This window comes from Canis lupus, chromosome 32 (assembly GCF_048164855.1).
Source record: "Canis lupus baileyi chromosome 32, mCanLup2.hap1, whole genome shotgun sequence".
NCBI classification, from domain to species: Eukaryota; Metazoa; Chordata; class Mammalia; order Carnivora; family Canidae; genus Canis; species Canis lupus.
Genome location: NC_132869.1, coordinates 33,061,196 through 33,080,456, shown reverse-complemented (window position 1 = coordinate 33,080,456; position 19,261 = coordinate 33,061,196). Strand labels below are relative to the sequence as shown.

Sequence of the window (19,261 nt, the reverse complement as noted above, 5' to 3'; positions counted from 1 at the left end):
CTAGTGGGGTTGTGAATTGGGAGAGGGAATGGGAGTCTAGCCCCTTCCCTTCTGCAAGGCTGGGTCAACCTCTCCTCCCGCCTCCCCCGTTAATTGTCTCTCCAGGCTCTTTTTCGGAGAGGACCCCAAAGAAGGGTCTTGCTAACAACACCTCGTCTGAGAGGCCAGAGACCTGAGCAATGCAGTGAATTCTGTAAAAAGCAGAGGAGAGAGGTCTCTCGGTTTTCAGATCCAGGTGTGAGTGCCGGGGTCCATGCCCTCTGGCTGTGGGACCTTGGGCCAGCCGTGCAGCCCTCTGGGGCGCAGTTCCCTGGGTGTTCACCGGCTCCTTGTGCTCAGTCCGTTTCGCAGGGAACCGGTTCAGGAGGGAGGCCACGGGTCGTAGCAATTCCCCGGGAAGAGCCAAGCAGCTCAGCCACGGCAAATCCACGGGTAGGTCAAAGGGCGCCGGGGTCAGCTCCCACCCCGCGCCTCTGGCAGGAGGGCGCGCGGCCGCGTGGGCGAATCCCCGGGGCGCACCTGGCGGCCCTGCCCCCCCCAACCCCTCGCGGCGCGGGCGGGGCGGGCTCGCGGGGCCCCGGGCGGGCGGGGCGGGGCGGGGCGGGGCGGGCGGCGGGGCGGAGCGCCGAGCGGCGCGGGGGGAGGTAGGCGGGGCGCGCGGCCGGGGCGGGAGTCGGCCCGGGGGCAGGGCGCCGCGAGCTCGGCCGCGCGGCTGGCGGGGCGCCGGGGGCGCCGGGGCTTCGGCGGGGCGGGGCGGGAGGCGGAGCAGGAAGGCACCGGCCGCGCGGCAGCCTCGCCCGGCGCGGAGAGGGGCTCCTCCCGGCTTCCCTGGGGGTGCCCCCCCGGACCCCCGCCCCTGCAGAGGACGCGTGTCAGCGCGTTCCCGCCGCTGTCGTCTCATCCCATGTCATAGCCCCTCCCCCAGGCCTGGGACACCCCCCCCACGGGGCCCATTATCCCCAGCCCCCCCCGCGCTGGCCCCAGGTCCCGGCCGGGCCCCCCTCCTCCACCGGCCGGTCTCCCCCGCCGAAGCCAGCCGCCAGCACGCCCTAACCCGTCATCCCTCCGCCTCGCTCCACCTCGGGCCGGGGAACCCCGGCCCCCTCGGGCCCTCGTCCCTGGGCTCGGCCGGCCCTAGCCCCCCGCCGTCTCCCCGGCGACGCGCCGCCCCCCGGGATGCAGCCCGCAGGCTGGGCGGCCGTCCGGGAGGCGGCGGCCCGCGACGTGCTGGCCGCCGACCTCCGGTGCAGCCTCTTCGCCTCGGCGCTGCAGAGCTACAAGCGCGACTCGGCGCTGCGGCCCTTCCCGGCGGCCTACGCCCGCCACGACTGCAAGGACTTTGAGGCCCTGGTGAGTGCGCTTCCCTCCCAGCCGACCCGCGCTGCCCTGGGCGGCCGGGCCACGTGGCCTGGGGACCCGGTTAGTAAACACGCCAGCCCCCCAGACCTAGCATTCCCAGCCTGGCCTTGGGGAGGGTTTCTGCGAACTCGGAACACTCACCCGTACCCTAACTAACATCGACAGCCCCAAGGCTCTTGGTGGCTGCTTCCTCGTGTTAATGACAAGTGACTCCCAAGAGTGAATTCAGTAGTTGCATAGGCCTCCACAGAACGTCCTAGCATGGCCAGCAGTAGGGGGCTGATCTGAATCCGATGCTTCTGGGAAGCTAGCCACCCATCCCTTTGCAAGTTATCAGACACCAGAAATCCCCAAAGCCTCCCAGACCTTGATCTTCAAACGAGGTAATATATGGGCAGTACTTTTATAAATTGTAACGTAACAGTACTCATGTCAGCTGTTATGCTCTATTGATTCACAAGGCAAACTTAATTTCTTAACAGAGTGCACTTCTGGGTCAGGGTCAGCATTCCAGATAATCAGTTGTCTTTGCAATTCAAATATTTGGAATTGCCTAGAAAAAATATAATTTACCAAAGCTGATTCTGTAAGAAATAGAAAATCAAAATAGACTATAATCATTAAAGGTGTTGAATTAGTAGTCAAAGATTTTTCCCTTCAAAACACCAGGCCAAAACAACAACAACAACAACAACAACAACAACAAAACACCAGGCCTACCTGGTTTCCTTGGCGGATTCTACCAAACAATGAGGGAATAAGTGTTTCCCGTTTTATTTTGTGTAAAATTGTTCCAGAATATTGAAAAAGAAGCTAATATAACCTTCATCTAAATCTGATAAGGATAACGCAAAATTATAGGCCAGTGTCACTCATGAGTATAAATGTAGAAATTCTCCATAAAATATTAGGATCTTGAATCTAGCATTGTATAAAAGGAATAATTCCTTATTAAGAGGGTGGATTTATTCCAGGAATCAAAATTAGTTAAACATTAAAAAAAAAAATCAATGTTATGAACCATGTTAACAGGTTAAGGGAGATGTTTAGAATCAACAGATGTTTAGAATTCTCTCTGATGAAGTGGTCAGGGTTGGATTCCCTCTTTGCTACCACTAGCAAAGGAGGTCTAGGGACAAAGCCCAGCCTCATGGCCCTTACCCCGTCCATTGCAGCCCAGGCCAGGGATGTGTTGAGGGCACCTTGCCCACAGTACACAGGCATTTCAGGGTACAGGAAGTAGGAGGTTGGAGAAAGATAAGCAAACTGACATCCCCTATGGTTTGTTCTGAAAATTCAAATAAATAGTCAGTTTTGTGAGTTTATGATATCAGAGCCTTGGGGATGAAACTTCTTCAGTTTTGTCAGGAGATACGGAGCGTCTGCTGTGGGCCAGGTGCTAAGGATATAGAATTAGAGACCCAAGAAGAGATCAACAGTGTACTTAGCTGTACTATGGGGTAAGCCTATATATATAACATGGAAGCCCGGAGCTGGAATCCCATTCCTTGGCAGTAGACTGGGATCAAGGAGCACTAAGTAAGGGCCATGGCTGATGCCATGCTGAGGCCCTAGAGACATGGAGGGGTTTTGAGGAGCAGAGAGGAAGAAAGGGGTATTCCAGGAGAAGTAATAGGATGGACAGAAAGCCAGAAACTTATGGAGAAGGACAAGTCTGTACTTTAGTGTCAATGTCATGGGGAGCAAGAAGAGATGAGGCTGACCAGAGCACACAGAGCTGGGCATGTCTTGCCAAGATGATTGATTTTACCCTTGGACAGAGGAGGCCATTGGTGAGATCCAGGATGCATTTTTTTTTTTTAAGATTTTATTTACTTATTTGAGAGAGAACACGCGCATGTGCAAGTGGAGCGTGGTCAGAGGGAGAGGGAGAAGCAGGTTCCCTGCTCAGTGGGGCTTCATCCCTGGACCCTGAGATCATGACCTGAGCCAAAGCCAGACGCTTAACCAACTGAGCCCCCCAGGTGCCCAAGGATGCATTCCTGAAAGACCCCTGGGGTGGCAGGGTGAGAGAGGGATCTGTTCAGGAGAGGTGGACAGAGGGGAGAGATTAGGGTCAGAGGAACAAAACTCACCAGAGACGGTGCCCCGCAATGCACCATATTAATATTTCCCAGGAAACATCCACATGGACGAGAATGCTCATTGTGCGCTTTTCCTGCTAGAAGGTCTTCTTGGCAGACAGAATCAAGTTTGTTTGACAAATATGGGATAAAAGCAAAGGGAGCTTTGGAATTGTTTTTGTTCATGCTTTTTAAAAATTTATTTTTACTTATGCAAACAATGGTTGGATATATTTTTCTTATAAAAAATTACAACTGATAGCGATAAAGTAAAAAGTGCCCCTGACAGAGCTGCTCACCCTATTCCACATCCCCACCCCACCCCCAGGTATCAGTGCTCTCAGTTTAAGGCACTTTCTTCCTTCCTCTCATACCTATAATCCTTTAGGAGAGCACTGGCAACTCAGAGAATCTGAAATAGCCGCTCCTTTATAGGGACCGACTATCTAGGCCTGGGGCTTATTGTGCCAGTTGTAGCCGGGACACCCTTTCTCTCAGGGGCCACTGGAGAAACATGGACAGGTTCCCATCATCCTGTTCCGCCGTCATATTCCCTAGCTGTTGGGCCTGGGCTAGTTTCCCTCACAGTGGTGCCCAATAGGGAATATGGGGTATAACGTAGAATATAAAGGAGTGGCTAGAAACTAGCCCAGGCGGTGCAGCTTCTTGGCTCTCTGTAGGCATGGTTTTAGTGAGCAGTTTCCTAGGAGAAGGCCACTCCCCCAGGCAGGGCCTGGTGTGATGACTGCTGGGGGTTATGCACATATTCTTAAATAAATATACTTTAGGTTCCATTTTGCCACATGTTACATGAATTATAGAAAAGATGCAGAGGACTTGGTATCTAGACCTTGGTATCTGACTTAAAGTTTAGCTTTTTATTATGATGATGATGATTATTATTAAGTAAACTCTACCCCCAATGGGGGGCTTGCACTCATGACCCTGAGATCAAGAGCCCTGTGCTGTACTTGACTGAGCTGGCCAGGCACCCCTCAAAGGTTAGCTTTTAGACAAATGGAATCAGGCCTGGACTTGGCCTTCTGGATTATTTTGTGGTTACCTAAAGAAGGAAGGCATGTAGCTCTGAAAAAGTCCCTCATTGTTGGGGCACCTGGATGGCTCGGTGATTGAGCGTCTGCCTTTGGCTCAGGTTGTGATTCTGGGGTCCTGGGATCGAGTCCCACATCAGGCTCCCCACAGGGAGCCTGCTTCTCCCTCTGCCTATATCTCTGCCTCTCTCTCTGTGTCTCTCACGAATAAATAAATAAAATCTTTTTTAAAAAGTCCCTCATTGTTAGCTAAAAGCACTTGAAAATAATGTGAAACTGTATTATTTTCAACCCCTTTTAATTAATTTTCTCCCCACTGTGAGGTGTCATTACACACTTATAACACATGTGTTGCAGTTTCCAAAATTCGGATCTTTGGCTGAATTATTTTATTGACTGTTTTCCTGATAACATCCCCTTGCTGAACCAAGCTCTTGGCTTTAAGTATGGCTCTGGCCTTAGTTTGTCCCAGGCCGCAAAGTCCCAAATCATCTCTCAGGTGCCTTGTTTGGAGGACATTTCCATTCTGAGTCAGCACTTTAATTTTGCCCTGGGAGTTCTTTTTATTCTCGGGGCCTGGCCTGAGAGGTCCTTGTCAGATGTTTTGAGGAATCAAATGAGGTATGTGCTGATTGCCTCTGCCTCTGAGGACAGGTCTGTAACCTTATTCCTTAGGAAAAGGGTTGGCTAAACTCTTATCAGGTCACAGAATCTCTAAGATACTTGGGATGTCCTATAGCCCCAACCATTGACCCCTGAACTTCAGGTTGAGCTATCCTGGGCACAGTTTATATTCCAGAGTCACTTTACATAGGATCTTGTCATTGGTGTCACAGCTGTTTTGTTTTTCCCCTAGAAAACATCCTGCTCTGGTTCACCATGAGCCTGAAGATTCTTTCGGGGGTTAGGACGTCAGGGGGAATGGCTCCTTGGTATTAATTCTAGCCCCTTGCCACCCAAAGTGTGGTTGAGGCCCAGCAGCAGCAGCAGCAGCACTTGGGAGCTAGTTAGAAATGCAGACCTACCCTGGAAAACCCAATCAATACCTGCATTTTAACAAGATTCCTTGGCATTTGTGTGCAGTGTGAAGTCTGAGAGGCCCCGTATCCGGCTTCCCCCATTCCCATCTACTATTTTGGGGGATGAACTATGCTGGTTCTGGTCTGTGGCTTGTGCTCTCTAGCCAAGGTGACTCCCCAATGTCTGGGTTAAAACATAAATAAGCTTCTCTCTGTCCTAATCTCAGGGAATGCTTGTCCTCTCCATGCCATCTCCCTCTTTGTCCAGACAAACTCTCCTTAATCCTTTAAGACCTAACTGTAACCTCATCTTATTCTCTGCCTCCACCCTCAGCAGTTAGAGGAGTCTTTCCTCTGGGATCTTTCAAAATTTAAAAAAATTTGCTCTTATTAACATTGCTATGATAATTACCTTCTACATTAGTCGTGGTTTATATCTCTAGTTATTCTCTTGAGATAAACTCCAAAGGGTGAACTTTCTGGGTCAAAGGGCAACAAACTTTTTGAAGTGAGGCTTTTGATGCTAATTTTCAGATTAGAAATTGAATATTGACATTTGTTGGGGGAAGTCATTTTTTTTTTAAAGATTTTATTTATTTATTCATGAAAGACACACACACACACACACACACACACACACAGAGGCAGAGACACAGGCAGAGGGAGAAGCAGGCTCCATGCAGGAAGCCCGACGTGGGACTCGAATCCAGGTCTCCAGGATCCCACCCTGGGCCTAAGGCGGCGCTAAACCGCAGAGCCACCCGGGCAGCCTGGGGGAGGTCATTCTTTATAAGACCGTCCACCTTGGCTCACATTAGAATCTCCTGGAAAGCTTTGAAAAATACTGTCTGGGCCCTCCCTCTAGGGATTCTGATTTAATCTCTGAGGTGGAGCTTGGGCATTGGGATATTGTGTTTATGTGCCGAGACTATGTAGTTTTAAGATTTTCCTATTGATCATTTTCATGAGCACTCATGTGCTGGGTAGTGAGGAAATGATTACAGTTATTCAGTCCAGCCCGTTAAGTGTCCATTTAGGTACATATGTGATATCTCAAGGTAAAATTCTCAGTCTTTTGGGTTACCTTTTTAGTTCCCTTCTCTCAGGAATAGTCTCTGAAGAATAGAGGGGAAAAGTATACAGATATAAAAAAGATTTGGATCAGGCATAGATGTGTGGCGTGACTGTGGGTGGGTATGTGGCTAGAAAGATGTCTCAGCCTGTGAGATGATGATCCGGAGACCCCAGGGGTGACATCATTCTTCTAGTACAGACTACTTCCTTCCTTCTCAACATCCCAGAAATGCAGGCTTCCCCCTATTGAATTGGTGAGCAGGAGAGAGGGGGCATTTGATGCATAATAATACAGTACCTAACGCTTATATGATACTAATAGCACTTGCTACCTGCCTGGCACTTTCTGAACTGTTTCTACATGGAACTCGTTTAATCTTCTTAACACCTCAGTGGTATCTTATCATCTCTGTCACCATCAGCTAATCAGTCTGTGCTGGTGGGTAGACCACCCTCCAGCTCCCAGATAATGGTGGCATGTAGCCAGAGAACCACTCCTTTACAGGGACCCCAGGCTTTTTGTGAAGAGTTCTCTTATAAAGTAAACTTTGCCCCCTCGTCTGTTTTAGTGAATCTGGATTTTTCAGACCTTAGGTTTGTGCAAAGCAAGGTATACCTGTGTGTATAACTGGGGTGGCCACCTTTCCCCAGCTTCGTTTCCACCCGTCCCGCCCACTCCACTGTTCCAGGTGTTACTTTATCTGTTTGGCCCTGGAGGCTGGTGACCTTGGTTGTACCCTTTGGCTCATACCCTTCTAGCACCACCACCCCCAACTAGTATCAAGACCTCTGGCTTTTTTTTCAGGTGTTCTTTCTTTCCTGCTGCCTGCCCTTTTAGGACAACATTGATTAATATCTAAACCTGAGTATCCCCACCTTTTCCTGATAATAAGAATCCCCTGTGGCAGTGGCTGTAAATACCGGTTCCTAGGCTTCCTCATCAGGAGATCATGATCTGGGTGTTTGCAGAGTGTCCACTGGGCTGTCCTGTCACTTCCTGATTCAGAGCAATGACGTAAGTTGTCTCCTTCCAGGGTCATTGGTCTTCTCTTTGCTCTGTTCCTCCCTTTCTGGTTCCTTGCCCTTGTACTCTCAGTCGCCCGAACTACCTTTCCTGAGAGATTTCCTTTCTCAAACCCCTGGTACTGCCCACTGGTCAGGCCCTGTCTAGGCTCCTGGACCCCTTCTCCAGCTAAACAGTTCTTTATTTCTCAGAGCAGAGGTTGCAAAAGTGGAGTCTGTGGGGGTGACAGGCTTTATTTGTTCCATTAGACTAGAAATAGGGAAGAAAAAAAAAAGCATCTTACAGATTTCTTTTTAAAAGAAAAACATCTGAGGTTCCATAGCCTGGCTAGAAGTTACCCATGGGCAGAAACCAGCTGAGCTGGGGGTTGGTGGTTGGGCCCTTTGTTCCTCAGCACTCCTTTCTGGATGCCTCCCATGCTCGTTTTCATCACCTGTCTGGCTCCCAGGGCATTTGAGCTTGGGACCACCTTTTGCCTATCTGCCATGCTCTCTCCCACTGGGAATGCCATCTGCTCTACCTCTCAGGACCCTCTCCACCACTGTGTCCTACCCACTCCATACACCTTTCCCTCTGCCTTCTCCCCGAACCCCCAGAAATACCTGCCTCTTTCCTGAACTCTTGCTCTCCTCAGTCAAGTTTTTGGCAAATGTCTTCCACTGTAACTTGTCTACATGGAGGCTCCATACTACAGGGTACATCTTTCTCTGTACCTTTGACAGGGCTTAGGCTCAGCCATTAGCTATGATGGTTGTATTATTTGGCAGAGGGGGTAGGGCATAGTCTCCAGAAACATACCTGATAAGCTTCCCAAGCAGTCGCTTAAAGTTCTGCCAGAATTGCTCCTTTGGGCTAAAATATTTAGTCCATAATAAATTTCTCCATTGAAGGGTGCCTGGCTGGCTCAGTCAGTGCAGCATGCAACTCTTGATCTAGGGGTTATGGATTCCAGCCCCACGTTGGGTGTAGAGATTACTTAAAATCTTTACAATAAATAAATACATTTCTCCATTGATTTGGTAGGAGAGGATAATGGAGAATGGACTTGAAATCAGGCTGCCTAGCTTCGTGTCTCTGCCCTGCCACTGAATAGCTGCATGACCCTGGGGGCAAGGTGTTTAGCTCCAAATCTGTCCACTCTTCTGGCAAAGGCCAGTGCGAGGATAAAATGAGATGCACACACAGCAGTTAGCCCAGCTCCTGGTACATGATCAGGCCTCAGTAAATAGTAGCTGTTCTGAACTTGTGCCAGGTTCTAGGCCAGTTGGTGAGTCTCTGGATACATGAGGTGTGGTTGGTTCTCTGGAAGCATTTGTCCCAACCACATTTGAGGTGGCCCTAGAGAGTCAAGTACCAACGTGGGATTCCGCATAGAGCACAAGAGAGCACAGACATCAAGGGTGGTCAGGGACAGGGGAGGTGACTTTAGGCTAGCCCTGAAGACCCTGTGAAGTGTTACGCTGAGCAGCTGCAGAAGCATAAAGGAAAGACACAGGGCGGGACGCCTGGATGGCTCCGTGGTTGGGTATCTGCCTTTGCCTCAGGGAGTGATCCCGGGGTCCTGGGATCAAGTCCCACATCGGGCGCCTTGTGTGAGCCTGCTTCTCCCTCTGCCTATGTCTCTGCCTCTCTGTCTCTCATGAATAAATAAATAAAATCTTTATAAAAAAAAAAAAAGGAAAGACACAGGGCAGTTGAGGAATAGCATGAGGGCAGTAGGTGGGAAGTTTGTGGTAAGAGGCGCTGTCAGGCAGAGAGGCTGAGCCAGACCAGATATCCATGGGCTGTGTTAAAGGAAGCATTGTTAGATTTAGCAAACTAAGTATAGGCCACCAAATTAAATTTGGATTTTAGATAAGCAACAGATAATTTTGAAAGTGCAAGTATGCCCCAAATATTTTATTTTATTTTATTTTATTTTTAATTTTTATTTATTTATGATAGAGAGAGAGAGAGGCAGAGACACAGGCAGAGGGAGAAGCAGGCTCCATGCACCAGGAGCCCGACGTGGGATTCGATCCCGGATCTCCAGGATCGCGCCCTGGGCCAAAGGCAGGCGCTAAACCGCTGCGCCACCCAGGGATCCCCAAATATTTTATTTTTTAAAAAGATTTTATTTATTGATTTGACAGAGAGCACAAGCAGGGGGAGGGGCAGGCAGAGGGAGAGGGAGAAGCAGACTCCCCACTGAGCAGGGAGCCCAACAAGGGACTCCATCCCAGGACCCTGGGATCATGATCGAAGCTGAAAGTAGATGCTTAACCTGCTGAGCCACTCAGGCACCCCTGCCCCAAATATTGTATAGGTTATACTTACACTTAAAAAAATGGATTTTATTGTTTATCTGAAATTCAAATTTAATTGGGCAAACTGTTATTTTATCTGGCAACCCTACTTGTATGCCTGGTTCCCAAAAGGTCCTGCCAAAATGCAGGCAGGTTTTGGTCAAGAGGAAGAATCCTATTAACTTTTTGGAGCAGATTTCTTTTTTAGAGTAGCTTGAAAAGCGAAATGGACATAAGGGTAGCCCTTGAAAGGTTAAAGAGTGGGGACAAAGGGAGCAGCAGGGACACATACTGGCCCTGTTTGGGCAGGCAGCAGTGGGAGGGCCTGAGCTCTGGAAGGGGAGCTCGGGGGGCCTATGTCCAGCCTGGAGCCGGGGGGATTTCTCCCATTTTCCCAGACTGAACCCCTAGAGGCAGCCTAGCTTAGCTGACTGGTCTTTTGCGGGCTCCATGTGCCCAGGTCTGGACTGTTGGCAAGGACTGTGGCTCATAGGTGGGATTTGAGAATAAGAGTGATGGGGACAGTAATCGTGGGAGAGAAGACTTAGCTCTGGCTCTGGGATAACAAGCGTAGACCAGGGGTAGAAAAGAAAGACAGAAGCTATAGGCTGCTGGGGGTGTTCTCTGGACTGTGTAGGCAGCAGGCAGGATGGCCACCAGAGGGTGCCCTCCGTGGCTCTCTATAGCCTACAGAACAAAGCTGAAGGTCCCCAAGGTACATCAAGGGTTTTCACAGACTGGCGACCCCTCCCTCACACTCTAAGCTCCAGCCACCTGGAACCTCCTACGGTTAATGATGACAGTTGTGGCAATCCCACTAACAGTAGAGTACTCAGATCCTCCTATTGTCCTAAACACCATGTTTGTTTAACCTGATTAACCTTTACAGGGATCTCATGAAGTGGCTACTATTATCCAAATTATGTATTTGAGGAAACAGACACAGGATTCAAGGTCAGACAACTCACTCAGGTCACACAACTAGTGGGGACGTAAGAGCCCTGGTTAAGACCCAGGCTGCCTAGGAAAAGAGCATGCATACTTCACCATGTTGCCTTTTTCTTCCCTGACTACAGGCTGCATCTTCCTGCTTCTGCACCTTTGCATATCAAGCCCAGGTCACACAGCACCTCCTCTGTGAGGCTTTCCTGACAATCCCCTATCCCCCCAGGCCCCGATCCCCTATCCCCCCAGGCCCTGCCAAGCAAAAGTCCCTCCTGGTCCTCTTAGTAGTTAGTATCCACTTCTGTTAATGGCAATGAATAGGTTTCAGTTATAATTCTTTACCTTGCTGCCTTCCCCCCTGTGTAGTTCCATACTCGTGGAGCATTTACACATCCACACATCCATGGCATGTATGTGTGTATCTTTAAAGATTTATTTTAGAGAGTGTGTGCATGAGAGCAGGGGAAAAGGGAGAGATTGCCTGAGCAGACTGCCCACTGAGTGTGGAGCTGGATCCTAGGACCCTGAGATCATGACCTGAGCCGAAATCAAGAGTTGATTGCTTAACCAACTGAGCTACCCAGGCACCCCATCCATGGTTTTTTAACTGGATCTTCATTGATGCTCCACAAGGCATGTAGAAAGCTCTATTAGATGTTCAACGCTAGTGATCGAATCTTTGAAAATAGAGATAGGAATAAAGTAGTCTTGAGATGTTTCTGAATTTCAGCTACCAAGTTAGGAAATAAAACCCCCAAGGTTAGCAACAACGAACTTTCTAGAAAAAATGGAAAAGAAAAGAAATGGACACATAAATGTGAAAGAAATGTGACCTTCTTTTATCTTCTCAGCAATTCGACGTGGAAGCAGCTGGGATTCTGTGTTAGAGGAGACTGAGGTGTAGCCAAGTCCAGTGCTTTCCCTAAGGAGCAAGCATTCAAACTCGGATCTCTCTGTTCTTTCCTCTACATCCAGGAAAGAGAATTAGGAAAACACCAGACAGTCCTTGGCCTTTAGGAGTCTTGGCCATACTGAGAAGGGAGTACTGGAACTGAGAGTTGTAGGTGTTGTAGGAGAGGGGTGCCTGGGTTAGGAGAGGTGCGGGAAGGCGCATCCCAGGGGACTGAATGAGGAAAGCTTGGAGGTGGTACAACCCAGGCCATGTTCACACCGCACCAGTCTGCAGTATCTTAAATGCCGTACTGGACAGATTGGGCTTCTAGCGAGGTATAATTTCTGGGCAAAAGCTATAGATACCTTGTAGCTATCTGTAAATTGGGGTCCTCTGTCCCTTATCAGAATTCTCAGCACCAAATGTGTTTCAAAATTCAGATTCTGTCCTGTTTTACAAAGGTAATGATGTGCTATACCCATACAACTAATCCGTTGACGCCGTTCACACAAGGCGACAGCCGAGACCGAAGGCTCTCGGACACATCACAGCTCACAACAGGGCAGCTTCAGGTGTCTGTTCCTGCACAAGTCCCTGCAAGGGCCCACACAGAGGTCCAGGAGCTTGTCTTTGCCCCCTGAGAGTGGTGGCTGAGGAGTAAGGAGATGAATGCGTGGGTGCCGGATCTGGTCTGGCCTTGATGAAGCCCCATGTGTCACAGAGGCTGGGCTCCCTTGTGAGAACACCATAGACATAGCTGCTGGGGTCCTCACAAAAAGTCACCACACTTAGGGAAACCCCAAGCCGTGAACTCCCCACTCATAGTTTCTTCCCATCCAGGTACAGTTTACCATTGTGGGTCATTTTGACCATAAGCAAATGTTGCTTGGTTATGTATATAGTTGCCATACTACTTTTTTTTTTTTTAAGATTTTATTTATTTATTCATGGGAGACACAGAGAGAGAGAGAGAGAGAGAGGCAGAGACACAGGCAGAGCGAGAAGCAGGCTCCATGCAGGGAGCCCGACGTGGGAGTTGATTCCGAGACTCCAGAATCAGGCCCTGGGCCAAAGGCAGGTGCTCAACCCCTGAGCCACCCAGGGATCCCCGCCACACTACTTTCATCTGGTCTCCAGGAGACAGGTTAACAGGGTGTTAACTCATGTTGAGGGGAAAAGACTTCCTTAACTCTTTACCCATGCTTGTGTATATCACCTGTTTGGTAACACCTCCAGTGAAGTGGTTTCCCATCACCAGACATTAATATTACTGCAGCAAAAGGTATCACATCAGTAGTAACAGGAAGTGGGATGAGTAAAGATTAAACTAACCTCACATCAGCTCAGGTTTTGTACCAAATGAATTATGAAACAGTGTTTTAGTATTCAGAGCTTTTAGAGTTTGGTATTTGGAAAGGGGATCGCAGACCTGTACCTTTCTCTCTCTCTCTCTTTTTTTTTTTTTTTTTAAGATTTTATTATTTTATTTACTCATGAGAGAGACAGAGCGAGCGAGAGGCAGAGGGAGAAGCAGGCTCCACATAGGGAGCCCAACATGAGACTCGATCCCGCGTCTCCAGGATCAGGCCCTGGCCTGCAGGCGGCGCTAAACCGCTGCGCCACCGGGGCTGCCCCGTACCTTTATCTCTTAAGAAATTTCTTGAAACACGAAAGACATGCGGTTTGCCGGCCTCACCATGAGAGGGCGCCGGATTATCATCTTGTTTAGGTCCTTACTAATGGAGGTTTTTCCTCACTTCAGCTTGCAGATGCCAGCAAGTTACCCAACCTGAACGAACTTCTCCAGTCCTCTGGAGACAAAGACCTACGGGCCAGGGACCTGGTGAGCTGGATTTTATCCTCAAAGGTCCTGACAGTCCACAGTGCAGGGAAGTCAGAGGTGAGACTTGACAGCAACTCCTAGGGCTGACGGGCTCTGGGACCCCCTTGTTCACCAGAATGGCCTGGGAAGCTTGCTGAAAATGCAGGTTCCTGGACCTTGCCCTGAGAGATGCTGATTCTGTGTCTGGAGTTGGCTCAGGAACTTGCATGTGGTGGTGCTAGGCTGTGTTCTCCTTGTTACCATAAACCTAGAGCAGGCCACCGGGTGCATTTCCATGTCTCGGTCTCCTCATCTATAAAATGGGGGTAGTAATAGTATACTTACTGGCTGTGAGAATTGAATGAATTTTCCCATCTAGAAGAATGCCTTAGGGCATGTACTAAGGGCTCGGGAAATGTTGGGTATCACAAGCACCCCAGGTAAATTCAACAAGGGTGGGCCCTTGACCACACCGCAAGAAACACTGGCCTCATCCAGTTGTCGGGAAACAGAGGCAGAACCTGGTTCATGGAAAACTTCAGGCTCTGACATCAAATCCCACTTTCATCCAGTATTAAGTCTCCTTTTCCCTATTTGTGAATTGAGAATATTAATAGTTACAAGAGAGGGGCGCTATGGTAGAAAGTATGTAACCCCCAGTATAGTTTCTGGCGCAGACCAGGCATTCCATAATCTGGCTTCCCTTGCCTGGGCAGGATCTCCTGGGCATTGGCTGGGATGACAAGGACCAGAGCATAGATGGCAGATCCCAGATCTGGTGCTCTTTCCTTTGAACAGCAGTGTTTATCTGTATTCTTTACTTTATCAGTTTTATTTTTAAATATTTTAATTATTTATTTGACACAAGTAGACAGAGCAGCAGGCAGAGGGAGAGGGAGAAGCAGGCTTCCCACTGAGCAGGGAGCCCAATGCAGGCCTCAGTAACAGGACCTTGGGATCATGACCTGAATGAAAGCAGATGCTTACCTGACTGAGCCACTCAGGCACCCCATACTTTATCAATTTAAATTTAAGAGCATTTCATTTTACAAGCTCCTGCTAAACACAAAAATCCTCCTCAACTGGCATAGAATTTGGTATCTCGGATTCTGGTGTCTAGGGATGTCCACCTGTGTTGGTAAAGGGTCAGTAACACAGAGAACCCTGCAGTGGGAGTCAGAAGATCCATATTCAAGTCCAGGCTGGGTTGCTAACTCCTAGGTTATCTCTGGGTTTCACTTTTGTCATCTGCTAAATTGAGATTTATTCATTCCTCATATGGGTATCAAGTATCTACTAGATGTTGGGTACTATAGGTAAAGTAGTTGTAGATAAGGCAGTGGCTTTTTGACTTTTAATTATAAATAAGTTAAATTTCATTAAAATATGGAGTGTTGGCACCATATGGAGTGAGAATTATCAGCTTTTTATTGTGCCCAAGTAAGGATATTATTGGGTTTCCATGTATCATCACTTTATAAAAGGATGTTTTAATACAAAAAAGGAGGATGGCCTCAAAAAAATGACAAAAGGTCAAGGCAAGCTTACAGCAATATAAACAGATCTGTTGCATGGTCCTTATTTTTCTCATTTAATCACAACCCAGAGAAAACTTCATCACAGACTGGCTTTGGTCTATGACTTTAGTATTTAGAAATCAATGAAATGATGTGTTCTCTGCCCTGAAAAGGATTACTGCCCTTCAGGAAGAGCTTACTCTTTTGTGTCAATTAGGTTTTGTTGCATAACAAACCATCCCCAAAACCTAGAGGCTTAAAACAACATTGATTGTCTCCCATGATTCGATGGTTTAGTTGGGTTGTTTTTTTGGATGGGGCTGGATGATCTAGGGTAACCTCACATGTCTGGGTCTTTAGCTGGGACGGCTGCTGTGGATGGGGCCCTCCTCCTCTATCCTACTGAGGGCTAGCAAGGCTTGCACCCATGGCAAGGAAGGGCTCCCAGCAACAGGTGGTAAAGGGCAAGCCCTTTCAAGTTTCTGTTTGGTATATAATTGCCAGGGCCAAAGCAAGTCACGTGGCCAAGCCCAGATTCAAGGGGTGGAGAAGTAGATGCCACTTCTTGATAGGAGTCCTGGAATTCTGCCTACAGAGTCACAAGGATTGGGGGTGGGGGATAAGGTTTTGCCCATTTTTGCAATTGATCACACCCCTTTACCTCCTGAGATTATTGTAAAGATGGAATGCAGGAAATGGATGTGACAGTGTTATGAAAATTAGAGATGGTCTTTAGTTAGGAGGAGGAGAGTAGTCCATACTTCGCAGCCTGGTGTAGGGAGAAACAGTATTTGAGGAAAGCAGTCTTGAGCTAGAAGCTTTCCCCGTAGGCGGTAAGCCCAAAGCTTTAGGAGGCCATTTTGGCAGCACATCTTAACTACCTTCCCAAATAAAACTGACTTCCTACATGTTTTCAAGTTCGAAAAGATCCAAAAGCTGACTGGTGCCCCTCACACGCCTGTCCCGGTGCCGGACTTCCTGTTTGAAATTGAATACTCCAACCCAGCGAATGCCAAATTTTATGAGACCAAAGGAGAACGGGACCTAATCTACGCCTTCCACGGGAGCCGCCTCGAAAACTTCCATTCCATCATCCACAATGGGCTGCATTGCCACCTGAACAAGGTGGGGCCTAAGCCTGCTGACAAGGGGGTCAGAACCCTGGGGAATTTGCTGGTGGGAGCTGGGGGGAGAGGTTCGCAAAGGCCTTGCCACTCAGGTGTGATCTGTAGACCAATAGCACCAGCATCTGGGAGCCCGAGAAAAGGCAGATTCTTGAGCCCACCCTAAACCTTCTGAATTAGTACCTGCATTGTAACAAGATCTCCGGGTGATTCCCATACTGATTACAGTTTGAGAAGTACTGATTTAAAGATGGTTCCCAACCTTAGCCTCCCATTTAGAATCACTTGGGGAGCTTTTAAAGATCCCAATGCTTGACTGCATCCCCAGACCAGTTAATGAGGATCTCTGGGTGTGGGGCCCAGTTAACAGTATGCTTTAATAGCCAGGTGATTTCAGTGTGTAGCCAGTCCTTGCGACTCAGCATGGTCTCTGGCCCAGCAGCATCCACGTCACCTGAGAACATGTTGGACATGTGGAATGTCAGGCACACCCCAGACCACCTGGTCAGGGATCATTTTAACAGGCTCACCAGGTGACTTGTATGCACGTTGAAGTTTGAGAAGCTCTTGTCTAGGAGGAGACAGTCCCACAGAGCCGGTCCTAGGAAAAATTGAGGAATGCTCCAAAGAGAGGTTCTTTCTTCCTTTTTTAAAGGTCAAAACGGTGTCAAGCACCCATCTCTGCTGGCTGTGTTTTGCTCCTTAGTGAGGTATAGGAGGAAAGGTTCAGATAGCCATAAAGACCACCTTAGCAGCTCTGTGTCCTGGGCAAGTTTACTTAACCTCTCTGAGACTCAGTGTCCCCATCTGTAAAATAGGATGTCATCACCCACCTTCTGGTGTGCTGAAAGGATTCAAACAATTCATATATGCAAAGGCCTCTTCCTATACTGGACTCCAAGAAAGTAATGGTTGTTTTTATAGGTGGATGGAGAGGGAATCTGGGGTAGTGGAAGGGCTGTGGCCTTCCCCCAGTCATGCCAGCATCTGCCTCATCGGAGGGGCTGGTTCTGTGAACCATGGGCTCAGTTGTGGCTGATGCAGCCCTGGGGCTAGAGAAACTTTTCCAACACTGCTGTAGCTGATTAGTGCAGTTGGGTTTTACGTAGGATGATGGGCTTGTTTATACTGGCTCTCAGCTTATTATTATGGCCAGGCTACTGGAATCCAGGAGGCCTCTGCTTCACAGCAGAGCTGGCCTGAAGAAGCTGCCTTCAGATTACAATCTCGTACAGCAGACCTTCACTTCATTGTTCAGGGAGTTGCCACTTAGAGGCACATTGTCAGAGTCCTTTGGTAAAGTGGATGCTCTGTTGGCCACTTCTCTCTGGGTTTTTAGTGAGGGGCTTGCTTGAGGGAGCTTACTTGCCAGTTGAAGCTGTGAGATTGTTTTCATGGTACAGATAGCCCACCTTTCCCACTCTTGTGCACCTCTGCTCATAGCAATCTGGTTTGAGATTCTTGAGTCTAGGGGGTCTGTATATATGTGGCAGCCAGAGCTTACAATGGGTATGGAAGCAGATCAGATGACATTCACTGTTTTTGGAGAAGGTCTGTGTCAGCTTTTGAGACATGGGGACATTGCCTAACTTGACAAGGGGCTTCCCAAAGGTAAAACAAAGGCTTTTTTCATTATCCCTCAACTTCACTGAAACAGCTTAGAATTTTGGAAGCCTGGTGCCACTGAATAGGACATCTCTCTCATTTCTCAAGGTTAAATGTTCACTGAGCAGTTTGAGTTCACTCAACAGATATCGAAGCAACACAACTACATGCTTCACTGCCTGAGAAATGAAGAAATGTATGGTGACCAATCACTGACAGACTTGGAGAAAAGAGTGATGATTGATTACAAATAGTAATTTGCATCTGTTATTTGTGTAGTGGTATGTAAATTGAAGAGCAAGCAGCAGAGTTCAAACTTTATACCATTACCCAAAGTTAATATACTATAACTGAAATTTAAACTATGTGAACTGGTGTTATGTAGCTAAACCCTGGTAAATAAAATTTTGCATATAACCCCCCCCACAAAAAAAACCAACCTAAACCAGATACTGATACTGCAGCCCAAACATAGCCATTGAATTTCAACTTGAATTTCAAATTCCATCCATTGGTAGCAGCTACCTGAAATGTGAAGGATTCTGAGTCAATATGAATGAGTGCCACAATTGATATTTTTATGTTGGCTATCATGGTTGATTATTTGACCCTTTGCCATGGTCTACCATGGGCAGAAGATGTGTTTGTTATGCCTGCTGTAGCCTCAGCTTGCAGGTATGTCACATGGGCTCATTCTCTCTCACCTGGCATGCTTCCTCATGGAGGACCTGAAGTTAGCACCTGTCACTAGGGACCTGCCTCCTAGATTTTGGACATTTTCTTGGTTGGCAGCAATACAAAGAGTAAAACATACTCTGCTCCTAATAGAGGCCTAACTTGTTACGGTTTCTGGGCTAAGATTCATTTCTTTTCTGCATAATGACTTATATTACTTCCACCCTCAGGTGTGATCCCCCTCCCTGTGCATAAGTGTGTGACTTTGCTTCTGCAGGGCCGTCAGTATAACCATGCTAAATGCATTCATTTAACAGGAATTATTGACATAATACCACATAAGGGCCTACTCCTCTCATGTGCCAGGTGTCCTGCTTAAGGCTTTAGGTACATATCTCATTGAATCCTCATCTATGATGTTGTGAAGGAGATACTATCATCATCATTTTGCAGATGTAGAAACTGAGACCCAGAGAGTTGATATAACTTGCCAGCTTGTAGGAGGTGTAGTCTGAATTCAAACTCAGGTCTGTTGGGACTCTCATACCTATGTTTTTCTCACTTAACCTTGACCACTAATTTGCTAGGTGAGGCAGTCACATCCACAATCTAAAGCTAAACTGTTATCAGATAGAAATGTGTTTAATTATAACTCTGTGATGATGTCATAGAATGACTTGATATCATATGCCTTTTACTAGGGGAAAGGAAGGCTTGAGAATTTTGTGTTTATAGTTCTGTTGAAGAAAGACCTACGTCATCTTGCTGTGCCAACTTTACATTC

At 48.0% G+C, this 19,261-nt stretch overlaps 1 protein-coding gene across 6 annotated transcripts in view; it reads left to right on the top strand.

Annotated features, from left to right (window-relative positions):
- The first annotated feature begins 769 nt into the window (after positions 1-769).
- Positions 770-19,261, top strand: part of PARP16 (poly(ADP-ribose) polymerase family member 16) — a 40,148-nt gene continuing 21,656 nt past the window's right edge. For 2 of the 6 annotated variants that reach the window (XM_072809167.1, XM_072809168.1), the window contains exons 1-3: positions 770-1,350; positions 13,497-13,634; positions 15,992-16,198. In XM_072809167.1, the coding sequence (XP_072665268.1) occupies positions 1,177-1,350; positions 13,497-13,634; positions 15,992-16,198 (519 nt within the window). In that variant the 5' untranslated portion in view covers positions 770-1,176. The remainder of the gene's footprint in view (positions 1,351-13,496; positions 13,635-15,991; positions 16,199-19,261) is intronic. The other 4 variants (XM_072809172.1, XM_072809171.1, XM_072809170.1 and 1 more) reach the window with 3 other exon arrangements.